Below are 19,880 nucleotides of genomic sequence, written 5' to 3'. Positions count from 1 at the left end.
CTTTATGAATCAGGCCCATAATTCCTAAATAATTTAGTTCTCTTACAATATTCCCCAAATTCCTCAGACATTCAGAGTAAACTTCAGATTCCTTCAATAAATTTGTATCAATATTTACAATTAAGAAGCTTTTTTTCAGTCTGCCGCTAAGACTATAACTGGGAGACCTCTGACATTGTTTGAATCTTTATGTATTACACGGGCTCCCTCCCAATTTATATGATGATCTTGTTACTTCTAAGACAACTATCAAAGATGGTACCATCATAAGGGATTTTTTTTCAAGGCAAAAATCACAATTAATGATAGAAACAATAAGCTTTTTTTATTTTTAAAGCTCTATTATGGCAACATTTCAAACAACATCCCATTAAAAAAAAAAAAAAAGAAAACAAACATAACATGTAAATCCAATGTGCCAGTCACAACATTGTGGTTCTTTACCTTAACAAGTATGTACATATTTAACACATAAACATTTTTGCACACATTTAAATCCAACAGCAAATAGGTAGTGGGGTTATTTGCATTCACTAGAAATTCAATAATAAAGACCATTTTCCTGAGCATATTTGTTCTTGAAAGAAAAATTATAATTAGAAAAAAAAACACAAAATGCTGATTTAAATCTTGTATGGGGGTGTCTGCTACAACCATGGAAAGTTATAAAAATGCCAACTTAACATTATTATTAAATTAATAAAAGTACCATTAAGTTAAATGTCTACATTCGATACAAAAAGTTGTTAAATCTTATGTAAATGATTTAACACTGATTGCTGCAATGGAAATTGCACCTTTTCTGTATACAAAAATATTGTATCATGGAAGAAAAAGTGTAGTTTGCTACCCTGTATGCAAATAGAGACTGGACAAACAGTCACATTTGTTTAAACCTCAAAAAAAAGAAGAACCCTCCACCTGAATGTTGGCTTCAAAATCACTGGATACGGTAATCAATACATTTAATGAACTTGAACCCAGCAAACTCAGGTTTTAATAGTGTACCACACGGACATTTCTGTATTCTAACACTGGCAGAACTGACTTGAAAACTTTAAGCCCCATAAGTTGTTTACTAATAAGCAAATTTTACCCCAATGGCCCAAACTTTATTTCAGATCAGTGAATTTAATCGCTTATTTGTATACTTTAGTGGGGAACTGAAGCAATATAGGGAAATGAATGAAAATGTTTGTGGAAATCAATAAGGATCGGTCTTTCACTGCATTCACAGACCAAATGTCTAGCCCTTTATGACAAGCACTGCCTTGAAAGCATAAATAAATCATGTGCTGGTCATTTATACATGGTGGGGTGACAGCTTGGGTGTGGCTGGTGAGTATTGCAGTTTGTTTAATGGCATATGCACCATAGAACCTGGTTAAGTTCTACTGGGTGTGTAATGTAGTGTGCTCTAAGTTGCAAGTGCCAGATATTGTCCCCTACACAACTTAGTACATGACATGTCATACTTGGTTTGAGATCATTTCTTTTTGCAATATATGGAACAGTAATATTAACAAAAGATAAAAAGGAAGAATGCAACACCATTCCTGTTTACTTCATTTCTAAACAGTTTGTACATGTTTTGCTATTATGTTTCTATTGGATCTGTAATGAATACTTTAACTGCCTGACAAAATAGGCAAGTATTTTATCCCCCAAACCATTCATCAATCTAATAGCCAATCCAAGTTAGCAGTCATTGCATCTCTAGCAAGATTACATACTGCTTTCATTTTATATCTCATTTCAATAGTCTGAAGGTGCCTAGGTCCAACAAGTGATCTATATTTGCTGTTGCAATTGACTATATCTACACTGGCACATTGCTTTAATGCAGCACAGAGATTGTATTGGACTGAATGTCAAGTGTTTAGCTCATGATGAGCAATGTGAGGACAGGAGTGACAGTAAACATTTGTTGAGATGATTATGGAAACTGAAACAGTGGATGCAGCCAAATATAGTCAACAAGGAGGAAATCCACTACCTTGAAACCTGGGAAAGAAAACTGGGTCCTGCGTTTTTCCAAAAGGCATCATTTTTTAATGCATACTGTAGTATAATGGCCTACTTCTAATTGCATCCATCCAGATAAGGAAGTTCATTCAGTGGAGGCTTTTTTAGATTGTAATCATGGAAGATGTATTTCTCTTGGTCACGTTTGTCTTGCATAGATGAAGAGCTCGTCATTATGTTCTCCCCAAACTCCACCTGAACCAAGGCACTAAAAATGAAAGTCATGGAAAAGTTCATTGTGGATGTCCAAAAATTAGAAGTCCGTCGACTTGCTTATGCAAGCACTAACAAAAGTGAAAGGAAGGTATCTCATTAAACTCAAGTTACACCATTCTGATGGTTAAAGTTATCAAGCCAAGGCCAATGCACACCACGAATCCTGCCTGACAGAACCCCCAACTTCAGATGCAGATCCCAAACTTGAGTACATCCCATCTTGCCCTGTATACTTCAGTGTGTTGTTATCTGGGCTGGTGCTCCCGCTCTGCTGAGAAGACATCAATGATGACCCCACCTTTAATAGAAGGTAAAAAAAATACTAGATTAGATATTAATAATAACATAATTGTTCATATATTTTTAAAAAAATGAAAGGGGGTGCCTGTGTTTTTGCCCCCCACAACTAATTAGACAGGATGAAGATGATCAGATCTTCTGAGCTCATAAGAGTTATAGGTTTTAGTTAATCCTCTACAATTTTTTTATGCATAAAATACAAGAAAACTATTTGACAGTAAAGGGTGTTTATAGAAGTGAACCAAATATATATTCTAATATAACAAAAATGAAACTAAAAGTATTACTTCCTTATAAGCTTTCAATGTTGTTCTAGATATAAAAGACACTTATGCTGTGTTTAAATGAGGTTTCAATTATTTTTGTCTGTTCTAACTGCCTTGTTGCTGGGTAACTAGGAAAAATGTTTTGATTCCATTTTGTTACTGTCCAAACAGAGCATTTCATAAACATATAAAATAATAAAAGTAAGTCATAGTAATAAAACATTTTACATTTGTATCTGAAGGTTACACAAAAGTTCAATAAAAATAAATTCTAGTAGTAACTGGAAGTAAGCTATTATTTTCATCTTGTAAAACTTTCGAAATATTCCTTTCTTTGCGTCTGGGCAGCGCCGTAATTAGCCATTTGTGGGCCCCATACCAAAATTTTCTAAGGGTCTCCATGTTCCACTCAATGGTTAAAATCTCATATATACAAATGGAGCTTTTACTGCACCTATGGTAGTTACACCCTTGTTTCCTGGTACATCCAATTAGTTTTTAAAATATTTGAAGCATGTAACCATTGCACTGTATATGACGTGAACTACTCAGTACAGTATGCACCTTTGTCTATTCCCCATCCCTCAAAATGAATTAGCATGCTGGTGTACATTAGGAATACGAGAAAAAAAAGAAAAAGTAAGAACTTATTGCAACTGGGAAACGACCTTTTATCTACTGTTTTTATTAATGCTGTACTAGAGACGTAGTTGCCGAGTTTCTCAACAATATCTATTACTTTGTGCACAGGCCTCCAAATTCTAACTGGAAGATAGATATGTGTTTTTCTTCCCAGAGGAATTCTTACAGCCAGACATATTAGGCGCGCTCCTCTAGGAATTCCATGCAACTATACTTAAGTTGTCGCTGTAAATTATAGTATCAGGCACTGCAAGAAGGATCTAATGACTATGGAATTACAGAAAATGGACAATATCACAACATTCTATAATTCTCTTTATGTGTCGTTAATTACTTTTAACCCACCATCCTCAATCCCTAAAAATAATTAGTGATTGCAGGGTCTAATAGTCACAATATAAGTGAACGATTGTTAGCTCATTTCAGATTGCTTTGACTTTTTAATGAAAAGGAAGCTTAAAAGTATTAAATTAAAACGGACATAAACATTACAATATAGTTTATGTTAAATATATATTTTGCTATATTGTAGATGAAAATAATCTGCATTGTCCCTTCAATGTCAGAAAATCAAGAAGTTGTTCATTACATATTGCTATATATTTAGAACAGACCAGCCTTGCAGTTGAAATCTTTGCACCTACATACATATATACATGGAAGGTTCTATAGCACACGTCATCTGGAATAACCTCTCGTAAAACACAGCAGTAGGGTGTGAAGGCCGCACAGATGTGTATAAGTATGATAACAGAAAGGAGGTCCAACACATCCAGCTAACAATACTATATACAATACTATATTGCAATTGTCTTCACTTGTCAGAATGTTATAATGTTGACACATATATTGGCATGCGATCTATTATCTGCAATGCTTGGGAATTTGTAGAAAGTTTTTCTTTGTAATTATGATCCCCGTAACTGCAATGTGCTAAGTTATATGATATGTATGGCACATTATAACATATGTATGGCACATTATAACAGCAGCAATTACTTTTGTATCTTCCTGGGACATTCTGGATAACGGGTTTCTAGAAAAGGATTCTATACCTGTTCTTCTAATTTTAACAGTTACATCTCTTTTCTTAATATGCAGTCAAACAGTTTTTTTGTTTAGTGATCTTTACAATCCGTACAATCCACATCTCATTTGGTATGATATAAAGGTGTGACACATAAAAATGTATGTTAATGGGCTTACTATGCAGCTAAGTATTATTGTGAGTGGGATTTGGGTGTGTAGATAAAATATCTGTGGTATGAAGATGAAAATGCTGACACCACTAGCTAGTTAATAGATTTATGCCAGAATCTTGCAGTGCTGGGAACTGTTTTGCAATAAATCCATTTAGTGCCCTAAACACTGAATTCTTTCAACATTCCTTTACTTATACCGAGCACTGTTGTGTAGCTGTGGTTTTCCTACGTGTATTTATATCATGAAGCACATTTAGATTCTGTGCAAAAGTTACTATGTGATCATTTTTTGTAAAATATCACACTTAGGGCTAGATTTACTAAGCTGCGGGTTTGAAAAAGTGGGGATGTTGCCTATAGCAACCAATCAGATTCTAGCTTTCATTTATTTAGTACCTTCTACAAAATGACAGCTAGAATCTGATTGGTTGCTATAGGCAACATCCCCACTTTTTCAAACCCGCAGCTTAGTAAATCTAGCCCTTAGTATACACTCCTACCTATATGCAGAGTAATGGCCTGACCAATCTTTATTTATCAGTATAATGGTTCTTTCTTTTATTAAACTCTCACCTTTTCAAATATCTTATTAAAAAATAGACACACCAGGCTTAGTTCTGTTAAAGTCTGGAGTGGTCCTTACAAAATGCACATACGTACAGCTCATGCATATTAGCATAATGATGCCTGTAGATTTTGGCAAAAGGCACCGTTCGGTCTCCAGTCAGTAATGATCATGTCTGATACCAGTGAACTAAAAACTAAGTGCGCCTACGTGCACAAGACCTGAAATGTATGCTCTCTCATTGTGATCAATGTGTACTTGTTTTGCCTAGCTGCCAACATGCTTCAGTCCTGCCATTTGCCAGGTGTGTGGTTCCATGAGACATAGGTGTGATTCGATTAGGCTGTGGTGTGGCTTGATTTGCCCCATGCTTTTGTACAGATCTGACAAGTAGAAGGCCCATAATCTAGCAGTTGTCTCTGGATCTTGATGACAATCAGCAGCACTAATTAACTGTTTCTGAATGGAACTTTGTAAATTCACCTCTCCAGCTGATAGTACTTAATTAATTACTGTAGCTACAAAATTATATGAATCTGCATCACTGAAGTGATATTTAATTTTGGACTGCGACAGGAAAGGAGTTTTACAAGTGAAAATGACATCGTAGCATTTAATATAATTTCTCTTAATTTAATTAGTTTTAATTTTTATTTGTGTTTGTATTTAATTATATTTTGTATGGTAATTGCGACTGTCGGCTTCTCTTTTGAATATACAGTATATGACATTTAATTTTATTATTATAGTGTGTAGTTATAGGGTAATGCAGTGGATCCCAAACTTTCTCAGTTCAAGGCACCCTTAGGGTTTCTATAATATTTTCAAGGCACCCCTAAGCCAAAAGAATTGCCAAGTAGTCCCTCGACTTGCTTACCACTGGCCCTGGCCGCGGCTCCCCTGTGAGATCTCCGCGGCTCCCAGTTTGGGAACCACTGGGGTAATGCGACTTGCGCAGTTACTTCTAACACTGTCAAGTCACATTCTCTACACTTCCTCTAAGTGAGCCTTGATAATCTGGTGCACACACTAGTGTTGTAGGGCTCAGGATGCGTTCTACTGTGTACACACACATAATTTTCATGTGTCTGTCTTTTCCTGCTATCATTCGAAGTTGCAAATATGTCCAACTCTACATGAGGCCCTATGTCCTTTTCTTAGGGCTATGCCTGGTAAACTTTTATAACATTAATTTAAAAAGTATGTATTGTATGGAATAATACTACTGGAGTTAATAATTCTGGTGGATCATTAAAAAAATCTCCAAAATAGGTTTCCATTAATTGCCTGTACAATGAACAACAATGTAGTGTATACTCAAAATTTGAAAAAAATCAGGTAAAGGAAGAAAATGCAACATACGGATCCTCAAGTCGTACTGATTTCTGTCATTTTTATATTTGTTTTGCTATGCCGTATGCTATCAAGTACTGAAAGCTAAATGTTTGCTGAGATAACTTCCCCTAGATAAGATAGTGAGAGATAAGACAGTGTATTGTATTCTTACGTTATCATTATGGCACTTACCCCAGATGCCGTGCTCTGATTGTTAGGAGAACCACCCTTTACACAGTCATCAGAGTTTGTGGATGATGTTGTGGAAGTTGGAGTCATAGGGATTTGGTGGCTGCCAGTACCTGAAAAAATACATATAATACAAGGTATTTTATTTACGTAGGTTACTAAAGAATATAGTAGAATAGACAAGGAAGTGATAGCTATTGCAGAGCAAAATCACTTAAAACCAAATCACTGCAAAAATATGACCTGCTTACATCGGTTTTAGAAAGGTAGTGAAAAATGGAGAAAGTTAAATATATATATTATCTTCTAGTTGCCTACTCTCTACTCTCCCTGAATGTCCGGGAAACTCCCAAATTCTAGGAGAGCAAGGCAACATCCTGGGTCCTGGACACAAATAATTAATTAAATGCTGGGGCGTGAATTACGCATCATTGTGGCCCCGCCCCCTACCACAATAGGCTAGAACTGATAATGTGTGTTTAGGGGCAGGGCCAAATGACGCAATTCACCGAGCCACACCCCCACATGCCCACTGCATCTCCTGGTGGCAAACTTGCCAAAGTTGGCAAGTATGATATATACATGGGCTTATGTCATACAGAATATGTTTATTTCTTGTGTCACCTTTTTATTGGCACGTTTGCAGATATTTATTATACTTTGCGGGCAACAATTGTTTTGTAACAATCCTGAGAGATGAACAAAATCAACTAGAAACCTGAGAAGCGAATTGCTACTGACACTCACAACCCTGGAAATGTTTCAGGAACTTTTCAGATATGAAGACATTTGAGATAAAGCCTTTATATATAACAGGGTGGTATTTCCTTAGCACACCGGAATTTCTGTGTGTGAACATACGGAAAGTCACTGCAACCTCTAAGAGCATAAGGTAGAGTACTCACAGAGAGTTACAGCGCTGTCGGTCACTATGAGGACCGCGCTCTCAGTACTCTTGGAATTGACTTCAGATGCTGACTGCACCAAAAATGAATCAAGGTTTGTAAATACCAACTCCAGGGTTTTGACTTCACTACCATCAATACTGATAGTTCAGTCTTCATAGTGATCACTATTTTGAGGGTGAATGCAAAACAGGACAAAATACTACTCATATCTCTACACCTGCACATGAGTACACACCTCATTATTATTATTATTATTATTTATTTATAACGCGCCACAAGGTTTCCGCAGCGCCGAACACAGTACAAACAATGGACAGTAAAGGAAATAACAGTACAGAACAATAAACGAGTAATACCAAGACTTCAGATGCTCCAGGAAAAGCAAAAATATTGAGGTTGGAGCAGAAGAGAAGGTAGAGAGACAGGAGGGAGAAGGGCCCTGTTCATTAGAGCTTACATCCTAAAGGGAGGGCAACAGACAATCGGCACAGAGGGAGTCAGAGGAGGGGAGCAAGCGCACCCTTTTCAAAGGAGGATCCAGGAGATGAGAGCGAGCATGGAAAGAGGGTTAAGTGGAGGGCTAGTAAGCTTTGAGGAAGAGATGAGTTTTGAGTGCCCGTTTGAAGGAGCACAAGTTAGGGGATAGACGGATGGAGCTAGGGAGGTCATTCCAGTGCAAGGGGGCAGCTCGGGAGAAGTCTTGAATTCTGGAGTGGGATGAGGTTATTAGAGTGGAGGAGAGGCGACGGTCATTGGCCACCTCATCATGGTCACCTCATCATGGTAAATAACAATAGCTTGGATTCTAACACAAGCAAACTTGAGATAACATTGCACATAATGGATTTTTGTGCCTCTATACTGTGTAGTTATTGGTAATTGTAACTTTACAGCAAAACTACATAAAAATGCAAAAGATCACAACCAGTGCCAAAGTGTGAACAGTTTACAGAAATAAACTTGGTATTTTAATCCTTAGTCTTGTGCGGAAAAAGGAAAAGTGAAAGCCATTTGCTGTAAGATAAAATTGCTAACAACTTTGTGTATATAATAGAGACTGATATATTCCTATTTATACATTAGAAGACTAACAGAAAAATGCCATTATTAACAGCTCCCTGTCTCTTTGCATACTGTATACGTTGGCTACACAATAATATGGTGCCCAACACCGTTATACGCCAAACTTATTATTTAATTGTATGTGTATGGTTCACACGTAACGTGGGACGTACCGTTACTAGAGGAGGATTTAGACTTGTTTAGGTTCTTCGGCTTTCTTTTTCTAGTTTGGATCCCTTCCTTCTTCATAGCTAGTGGTCGAGGAACCTGCGATAACATGAATACATTGTTCTCATAAATAAACAAATGTCTGCTTATCATTCTGCTAATTATCATGTTCCACTGGCTCAATACGTAATATGTGTATTTGTGAAGTGACCACACCCCACCCGATGCCGCGGGACCGACATGATGGGAGGTATGTAATATTAAAATTAGCTGCACGTTTCATTCAGCTCTGTAGATTTCAAAAAGAGGAAACAAAGAACATACCCCATGTAGTTTCATGTACAGTCCGCAGGCATTGCATACTGGCTCGCCTTCTGTATTCCTGCGCCATAATGTAGTCGTTGATGTGTGACAGTTGGCACAAGCTAGACCAATTCTTCTGGAGGACGGCTAGATAAAAGCAAGCAAAGGCATTATATAACTCTCTGGCATGATGGATTAAATAGGCAGTAAACCATCTGTTACATTTTATCTCACACTCAAACATGTCATGGAAAGTCCAACTGTATTTTATGTTGGCAAAAATACACAAATCTAGTTAACAACAATTTTTTTTTAAAAAGTACCCATTGTTATATAGTAGTATATTGGAATGTGTAGTGCCCTCTAAAGTAAGTGTTTATCTCTGTTTCCAATTACAGAAAACAAAAGTCCTTAGTAATATAGCATGCCTTAAATTTCTATATTACTATGATGTTAAATAAAATAAAGAACCTTAAATTTTGACAGAAGGTAGAAAACCCAAAACTCTAGAATAAGCAGTCACTTTTATGAATCCAAAAATTAGACTTTAATGTGTTTTTTAAGATACAACTGAACTGACAAGAATCTACACACCTTATTGCATTGGTTTTTTATGTCAGCTCATCTACGTTTACTCAGTTTTTAACCAATCATGTCATGGGAATGTTCACAGTAACAGCATATAAGTGTGCTGATAAATGCATTTAAAAGGGACAATGTCATGATGAAGGGTTTTTGGAGCAAGCAAGAAAGAAACCAGATTGAGAACTACAAAGTGGATGGTTCCAGGTCCCCAAAAGCACAATGTAGTGATGTGAGGTGACTATCATACTGATGCTGGATAATTGTGGTGTCAAATGTACCTCTTCATAATACAATGTTAACACATTCAAATTACATTTTTACATCTATATATTCCACAAATAGCCAAAAAAAATGCTAGCGCAGTGGTTAGCATTGCTGCTTTACCAGCATGCCACATGGGTTCGATTTCAACCAGGACTCTATCTGTGCAGAGTTTGTATGTTCCTTCCTTGTTTGCATGGGTTTCCTCCCACACTCCAAATACATATTAGTAGGTTAAGTTGATAATGTGTATCTGTGTCCATGTGGTAGGAAATATAGAATATAATCTTCATTGCAGCAGGGACTGATGTGAATGATTATATACTCTTTATAATGTGTAGGCGCTATATAAATAATATTACTTTAAACAAAGCAAAACATTTCCAAAATCATTGACATTTGGCTAAGTGGTTAGCACTTCTGCCTCACAGCGCTGGGGTCATGGGTTCAATTCCCGACCATGGCTTTATCTGTGTGGAGTTTGTATGTTCTCCCCGTGTTTGTGTGGGTTTTCTCCGGGTGCTCAGGTTTCCTCCCACATTCCAAAAACATGCTGGTAGGTTAATTGGCTGTTATTAAATTGCCCTTAGTCTCTCCCAGTTTGTGTGTGTGTGTGTGTGTGTGTGTGTGTGTGTGTTAGAGCATTTAGACTGTAAGCTCCAATGGGGCAGGGACTGATGTGAGTTAGTTCTCTGTACAGCGCTGCAGAATTAGTGGCGCTGTATAAATAGATGATGATGATAATAATAATGTATGTCTTTTCTATTGAGTTTTTAAATAAGTGTTATATTTGCATATATATTTTAGAATCCCTCAATGGCGTCACTGATTCCATTTTGTTCCTCAGCTACTTTTTCATTTATAACACTTCAACTATGTTTTTGTGTTTTTTTTAAAAAAGAACTCACACTCTTTGCTAACATCTTATTAACAGATGAATGCAGAGACAAGGGCTAGCAAGACCCTTAAATGTTTTCAGGTAAATTTAAAAAAAAAACATGACTTGTCTTTAAATTAAAAAAAGTTTCAATTCTTCCCAGCCAGTCAAGACACTGACAGCAATTTTGTATATTAATGATAAGCAATATATCAGCCAAGAATATGCTCTACACTGTCTAAATAAATACTCAGCAATCTCATTACATCTTCATCTGATACTTTGTTTTATAAATACAAGTTATTTCAATTTTTTCATTGACTAAATAAACGCACCCAATTTACACCAACAACGCACGCCATAGACATGGCAAAGAAGAATCTTCTTTATGTGTACATTTTAATTTATTGAATCACTGTGTACATTGTGGGGGTGATTAATTAGCATATATTTAACGTAAAACGACACACATGGATGTTTACAGTAGACAGCTTTGACACAGTGCTAACATTTATCATCAGAAAACTCTTTTTTAGTTTGCTGCCATCGCCTCTGCCTCTGAAATGTCTTTATAGGAATATTTATTTGCATTATCCCTCAATAGTACTATAGAATATGCTTTTCACATTAACAATAATCATGTTTTCCTTCACAGAAACTGGGCAACTTGTCATGTAGCACAAAATAATAAACGACATATGAATAATACGTGTTCCCTACTTAATCTGTTCTCAAACTACAAGTGAACTTGGCAGCGAGGTCCATATTACAAATAAGCTATTTATGACTATATACCCAGCAGAGTTTGAAGCCAAGGTACAACAGTATCATATTAACAGCAATCATAGACCAAAACTAAGTACTAATGGACACCCAATGTCATGTAGACATGACATAAATACAAATGGGTATAAAAATAATGATAACTATATAAAGAACATATTAGAACATACTTATGAAGTAAATACTTTAATTGGACAAGTTATCCATTGAAATATTCATTTGTTCATCTATGCACTTCTCTGCCTGCTACAGTTACGTCACATTCTTTACGGCACCAAGTTGAAAACGAGCCTCTATAAATTTCAAACAAAAATTCCAAAACCTTAGAGAATCAATATTAACTAGAAAAAACACAGTTGTAGACAGTATAGACTGCACACCATGCCTCCCACTGCTTGTAAAAGCTCAAAAGAACTATTATATATTAGTATATTATAAAATTAGATTTTTGGACAAGCAAGGGCAAAAATGGAAATAATAGACAACTATCCCATATTTTTTTCAAAATAGAGGGAATCGAGTATATTTAAACGTATACATAGATCTTTATGCCATTTTACTGTTTGCATCTCCTTAGAACACTTTTGCAATAACTATATTCTCACACAAACTGCATGTGTGAGCCCTGTTTCTACACATCCTACAAATGTTTATATGACAACAAATGCTACATATTTATTGAGCTTAAATTCAAAATTGAAATGAGACAAGTAGGCAGTTACTATTAGTTGAGTACCTATGAACAGACCGATGGACAGTGTGAGCACAATAGGTATTTCTTGTCTTCTGATAACTTAAGATTCACCCTTAACGTTGATAATGGGATTTCATAGTAAACTTGTCATCTGTTATACACAACTATTCCTCTAACAATTGATGCAAAATGATCATGTCCATATCCTTTGAGGGACATAGACGATATATCTGTGCCTCCATTTACAGTCACCCGTCCACAGAGCTTACTAGCTCTCTCGTACCTGGGGTAGTTACATGCAGTCCTGTGGAATTACATGACAGCCTGTGATAAGTAACGTCATGAAAGGCTCTGAGGGTCATGTATAGATAAATGGACGCAATTTACACCCACTACATAAATGTAAATAATGTCCTCCACATTACCTTCTATTCCAAGCTACACATATGCAAAATGCGTACAATTGTCATCAGTGAGGATCTTACACCAGGGGGAAAGCAGTTACATCCCCCTCAGCATAGTGAGTAAGAAAACACACAACCTTACTACACTATGATTCCACCTGCCCGACAACTACCTCCAGACTACCACTTCAATGAGGAAGAGATACGTACCAGTCTGAGAGCAGACTGAGACTTACGTTTCTACGTTACGTTCTATCATTGTAAAAAGCGCACCTTGGCAAAACAATGTTGCATTGGAAGGGGGAGGTAAATATAAAATGTGAGGACAGATTTATATTTGGGATAGGGAGTGTCCTAGATCAACTTTAAATTTCATTGTAAAAATAAAGCTATCAAGCATTTGTGTGCTACAAGAAAAAGCAGCCAGTATTTATTTATGCAAAATAATAAACTAATATGCACCCCTTGCATTGTAACATGGTTTGCCCAGGAGCAAACTTAGGGCCTGATGTAGAGTCCGAAGCAATTTGCACTTAATACGTAAGTGTAAATTGCATCCTTTAATTTACACAGTATTTCAAGTCAAAGGGATCTTTAGATCCGTGCAACTGAGAATATTATGCAAATTGCACAAACATACCTCTTTATCTGTTTTATGGGCTGGTGTGCATCATACACTTAAGTGTATCAGTCACAGCAGCCCTGTAAAGCAGATTACTAAATAAATTAAATGAATCTGAAAAAAAAAAAAAAGTGCCCCCCCTCAAACAGCACAAGGACTTGGTTAAGCAGTTTATAAGGATGCACTCCTTTTTTAAAAAATTTAATAATTTTTTATTTCTTATTTTTAATACTACAAGGTCGGTTGCACCAGGAGAAAGCACCTGCAAAAGATATGTCTCCTAGAGACCTGTCTGCAGTTGATTTCAACTCAGCATAGGCTCGCCCACTAACTTCCACCTCTCTAAATGCAGAGAGGTGCAACGGGGAGATCCGTCTCAGTCTGAGTGCAACCTGCGACGGATCCTTGGCTAAAATAGCTTTCTGCACTGTTCAGTTGGACTTGAGTCCGACTCTACATCAGGCCCTTACTCCTTTTTCTTTTCTTTTGTTCCTAAATAAGCATCATCCCTAAGTGACCCCCATTGGAGTCCAATTAAAACATATTAATTGCAGACAATAAAAATTGCCTCTATTATTGCACAGGAATATAATTTGAGGTTCGTTCACACATATATAGACATATAGAAAAAAGCAAAACTATTACTAGTCATTATACTCATCTTTGCAATAGTCTGTTTTAACCAGTGCTAATATGTACTGCTATATAATGCTATAGAAAAGTCATGGCAGTCCAAACTTTCCACTGAGGCCAAAGGTTTTAACCTGACTCCTTACCAAACAACTTCTCTAATCTCAGAAGTGTATTTTGTGTAGTATTTATGTAACAAACAAATATAAATTATCCAATTAGCTACTTTGGGCAGTTAATGTTCTAAACAAGTTGTGTAATAAACAATGAGAATAATAAAAACAAAGTGTGCAAAGAAAACAAAGTATACAAATAAAATCCCTCAACTGCAAAGTGGTGACTTAAATTGTGTGGTGAATGTTGTTAACAATTAAATTAGCATCATAAATATTTTTACTTTGTGTATTCTTGTATACAGAAACCTGAGATCTACAGAGGTTTACTCACCAATGAAAATATCACAACAAAGGATATAGGACAGTTCTGATTCCCTAACATAATAAATGTATAAAGATATTAACTACACAATACCCTGACAGATCCAAACAGTAAGAAGGAATTGTCTTATGGTAAAAGGTAGAAGAGACTGTTCATACACAGTGGAGCACAATGACCTGGTTTTATTAAACGGAACAGTTTACAATATTCACATTACACTCCAGTGACAGAGAATAATAGTGAGTATTAACGCTAATAGTCCTTGTGAATAATAAGGGGTTCCATTGTAAGTTTATAGGTGATGAGTGTATTTGTATAAATCTATAAATAACAGTGTACACTACCCTAAGTGTATGATTTGATGGTGCCATATGTCCTATAAATAAGTGTCACTTGACATACCGCAGTTATACAAATATATGTGTGTGCAGTTCACAAGAGTTGGGTATGACACAAATCCTGCTTAGAGTGTCGGTGTATTTCTTGTCTCCTGAATGACAATACAAGCAGCCCTCCCAGGTCACTCACCACTCTCTTCTGCGGTTTGATGAGCGGCCGGCTCAGGCCATTCATCTTGCTGTACAAGCCGCATGCATTGCACAGATAGTGCCCGGTGCCGTCACGTCTCCACAGGGGGGTCTGCACTGAGCCGCAGTTAACACACTCCCTGCTCTCAGGCAGCTCGTCCAGTACATCTATAGGGGGGAGAGCCACACGTCATTACATACAGCAGTGATCACCACTTTCCATATACATCGATTATTTTCCTATCATTGCTTGATCCATCAATATGCTACAAAAGCATATAATATCGAAATAACAGATGCATTTATCATTTCAATTACGAATAAAAATACACATAAGTAGGACAGAGGTCGACAACTTCAGCTATTGTGAAACTTCAAGTCCCAGCATGCCCTAGGAACTAGAACTGTAAAGTGCATGCACACAAGCCCAGTATTTGCTGACCCACAATTAGTCCCATTACTGCTAACTACAGTCTCATTTATCTTACCTTCTTTTAAATAAGCAAATCTTATTCTTGCAATAGGTCTAACTGTACGATTAACTGAAGCTGGAAAAATAACGTTACATTTACAATTACTGCGTTTAGTATTCCATAGGTTATAAAAAATTAAATACAGGAATAAAACTATTTTCTATTCACCACATCCCATCTTTAGTAAGACAACAATCAGTTGCTTTCTGTGTATACGGAGAAAGCGAGTATCCTACCCTTTTAGCTAATATTATTAATAAATCACTTAAAAATTACCTAAAAAAATAACCTAAATTACAAGCTGAGGAAATATATACCAGAAGTAATATTTTCAAGAAAAATGACAGATGTTAAAGAGTAATACGTGTATGTTCAAGAAGTTATTGTCAATAAGCAATAAAAATAACACAGAAGGGAAAAATAGAAAACGGTTTCTCAATGAAACCATTAATAATGGTGTGAGTAGGGAGATAATTATTATTAATAATAATTATTATTATTAATAATAATAATTATCTGTTAAGAATATTTTCCAACTAAAACGTTTAACTTTTTTCAACAAAGCCTAATAAGTCAGTTATTTGCTGATCATTTTGTTAACTATTCTTTGGAATAAATATTATTTTTAGCTCAAAATGAAAATATGTCGTACAATAAAATATTGGTTTGTATTTTTTTCTTGAATTTGGTTTTATATAATATATCCAGTGATAATGTCTGTAGCTTCTACAGAAACATGTGTGTTCGTATTTTGCTCTGATATATATTTTTAAATATGTTGTGTTTATTTTGTTGGTTAGCGGCGTTTAAAGTAAAATATTTAATTCCTATTATTTTATATAAAGAATCGATGAAATTAGTTACACTATAGAAATGTACAATTAGATAGCAAAACACATTATGTAAACTTAAATTTAAATGAAATGTTTAATCTGATTTTGCTAAGCATTGTATTCTACAAAAACAATCCTCCTGCTTATTGCAAAATTCAAAGCTAAAATAGTTAAAGCTCAATCAATACCTGTTAAAGGTTCATATTTTTTTTAACTCGAACTTTTGCAATCTATAAAATCCTTGACACTTCAAGGACGCTAGAGTTAAACAGCAATCAGTCAGACCCTGGATGAGTCCTATTATATTGCACAATTTAGTGCAATGACTAATAGGTATAAATAACATCAGTTAAGTTTTAAACTCTGCAGATTTAAAAGAAGTTGACCTTTCGAGTCGTAAAACAAAAAAAAAGTATATTCACCGCTCATTGAAACATTAACCAAAAATTGTACCTGCACTATGTTCACCCGATTATATAGACATACACACAAATGCATTGATAGTCACGTGATTTAGCATTAAGGAGCTTATATCCCATAGCATTCGTATATATACCCAATTTATGTAGTGTGAAATAGACATTTATTTGATTTTGCTTTTGTAGAGACTACTGATCTATAAAACAACGCATTTGTTTAAACGATTGGGGTATAAGTCTTCAATAAAGCTATTAAAGATTGGATACTTTGTCAATGAAGGATACAGGCTGTATTGTATCTTTTATCATCATTTAAATATTTCTTTGATGTTTTCCAACAGGGAACGTATAACTTGTAACTAAACTAAAATATTGTGTTTTCATTTGTCTGCTCCTTGATCTTGAATGACTGGAAGAAAAATCCCAGAGGAATTTTATGATAAACAGACTGTCACAATGTTACAAATGAATAAATCTCTTTAAGTGGCGTTATACTTTGCAATGTGCTTAGCGAAACTGTTTACAGGTTCTGAGAAAACCATGACAGGTCAATAATTTCTGACGCATCCCCTTCATTATACACTTTCCTTATGTCATATCCGTTCATACACTTTGGGGTATTTAAAGGCTGACAGCAGGAGGCGCTATGGTTCTAAAACAGCACCTGTTAAACTCCATCTCGTCTACCAAACTTCTGGGTTTTCTGGAAAATGACGTGGATATAAACTAAAAGTAAAGAGTGATACATGATCTGAGTAATTATTTAATCTATTTTAATTACGCTGCACTACACGAGATCTCAATTTGACAACAGAACATTTACCATTTTAATCATAGGGGGTATTATAAAAGTGGATATTTTATTTTCTATATGTGATGTAAATTGTATGTTAGCCGTAATGTATATTTTCTATTTCAAATTACAAGCTACTTCACTTAAAGGTAGTCATTGTGACTAAAGCTACTCAAAATATGAAGAAATTGTTACATGTGTGAACTTCTGACAACTGTGAAATTAATCACAGGGTGTATTACATGCTTCCCTCTATAACCTCAAAAACGAATGCCTCCAAACCTCTAACATCACATGCATTAATAGGTCTAATTTCATGTGTTAGTTATCTCCTGTATGTATATGATCTCTTGTCTCTACATATTAATAATACCTTATCGCTAAAATTCCAGATAATGACGCCAACTTGTAAAGCAGAATACTGTAATCATTGATTAATGTATTTATAATTATGGACCGAGGTATTTGTAAATATGGATCAGTGAACTTGTAATTATAAATCAATGTATTTGTAACTATGGATCAGTGTATTTTTAATTATTGATCGACCTATTTGTAATTATGGTCAATATATTTGTAACTATTGATCATTGTATTTTGAGGACAAATAAAATCCCCAAAACATACAAATTAGTGAGAAATGTGAGTTCTGCTTAATAATTTATTTAGCAAGGTGGCAGTTGGCACCTGACATATCAGATCCTTCCTATAGCCAATGGCATATTGGTAAGAGCGGGGCAGCTGGAATCACAGACCTGCCAACAAGAGCTGATAATGTATACATCTGATACACTCAAAATACTCTTTATCAGTTAAGGCTTTGTCATCCATGTACACTATAGCACCCGCATATCCTTTAAGGGTCAATAATGCAACATACTGAGATGCAAAGTATCTGCAAAAAAATAAATATAATATATATATATAATTTCGAGGACTCTGACCTGTTGGACGAATAATGATTTAAATATATATTTTTAAAATTATTAAAATGTGTATTAAATTATAATAACATGTAGAAAAAAGTATTTGTGCGGAGACCCTGTATTGAAGCGTTTACATTTCTCGAATGCTAGCTTTTGTTATTTTTGTTTTATAAGATTTAATTGTTGCAATGGCTTTTAATTGTTTATAAATTTTAATTGCCGTTTACAATGATACAATGTAGTTAAATAAGCTTGTTAATCAGTGCAATGTAAAAATATTTTCAGAAACCTTACTGCAAATGTTGCGCACGTCGTGGTTTACGATTAAAGCCAGCCTCTCAAACTTATACCATGTGATGGGACATTAATGTTAATATTTACAATTCATGTAAACTTAAAGTTAATGTTGACAAAATTTCCACTTTATGTATTATAATAAAATATTACTTTAGCTTACGCTTAAATTAAAAATGTGCTGACTATTAAAATCCAGGACTAGTTACAAAGGCCTATCCAGAATAGAATATATTGTCTCGAGCTTTGGCCTAGTCTATTGTGTTATGACCCCTTTAGAGTGTAAGCTATTGCAGGCAAGAAGCTGTATGTGGCTAATTGTAGAAATGAAAATTATATATATATATATATATATATATATATATATATATATACATACAGTGAGCGCAATAATATGCTTTCAGTTTGTAGACTAGAGGCCTTGTGTGGTTAACTGTTCCTCTGAGATAACGTGGTCTATTAGCAGTCCAGTCACTGACAGCAGGTACTGTGAGGGTGCACTCAGCCGTGTAACATATCGCCTGTTGGAGGTGGGTGGTATCACTAGGCTGATAACACGATCCAACCCTTATGTTAGATACTATATTTTACTAGAGTGGTCTCAGCAATCTGATAAGGCGGCGTGACATGATAACAGAACAGATGAAGAATGCTCTGTCATTGGAGATTTACATTTCTGTTTGCTCCCCTCTTTATTATAGAGCATACAAGTTTTAGAACAGTACTTCACTCTACAACTACTGTGGAACTAGAAGTCTGACTGACAGTCCCACTGGGATTTGTAGTTCTGCAACATCTGGAGAGGCCCAGATTGTCAAAGACTGATCTAGGTTGTTATATATGCTGAGTAACCCAGTTATTTCACAGGTACACAGAATCTATCAGGTTATCATCAAAATACTATAAACAGTTATAATAGCGTACACATATCACCATTGGCCTTATACAAGTAACCCGTGCTACTGTCTCCATCATAAAATAAATAAGGTAGAATGACCACTGACTAACTCATTAGCTTCTAATGTCTAACGTTTATCCTGCAATCAACTAGAGACAGACAGATGGCTCATAATAAAATACATAGATCATTGATATATCCTATAAAATGACAGTTCTACGTTATGACGTTTCTCAACATTG

General features: G+C 35.4%; 1 protein-coding gene across 5 annotated transcripts in view; it reads right to left on the bottom strand.

Annotated features, from left to right (window-relative positions):
• Positions 1-306: 306 nt before the first annotated feature.
• The window catches only part of GATA6 (GATA binding protein 6), a 32,077-nt gene continuing 12,503 nt past the window's right edge, over positions 307-19,880 (bottom strand). For all 5 annotated transcript variants that reach the window (XM_075213407.1, XM_075213403.1, XM_075213405.1 and 2 more), the window contains exons 3-7: positions 15,004-15,170; positions 9,203-9,328; positions 8,884-8,977; positions 6,744-6,853; positions 307-2,539 (exon numbers count right to left, since the gene is read on the bottom strand). In XM_075213407.1, coding sequence (XP_075069508.1) covers positions 2,375-2,539; positions 6,744-6,853; positions 8,884-8,977; positions 9,203-9,328; positions 15,004-15,170 — 662 coding nt within the window. In that variant the 3' untranslated portion in view covers positions 307-2,374. The remainder of the gene's footprint in view (positions 2,540-6,743; positions 6,854-8,883; positions 8,978-9,202; positions 9,329-15,003; positions 15,171-19,880) is intronic.

Source organism: Mixophyes fleayi, chromosome 5 (genome assembly GCF_038048845.1).
Source record: "Mixophyes fleayi isolate aMixFle1 chromosome 5, aMixFle1.hap1, whole genome shotgun sequence".
Classification (NCBI taxonomy): Eukaryota; Metazoa; Chordata; class Amphibia; order Anura; family Limnodynastidae; genus Mixophyes; species Mixophyes fleayi.
This window is presented reverse-complemented; position numbering and strand designations above follow the sequence as displayed.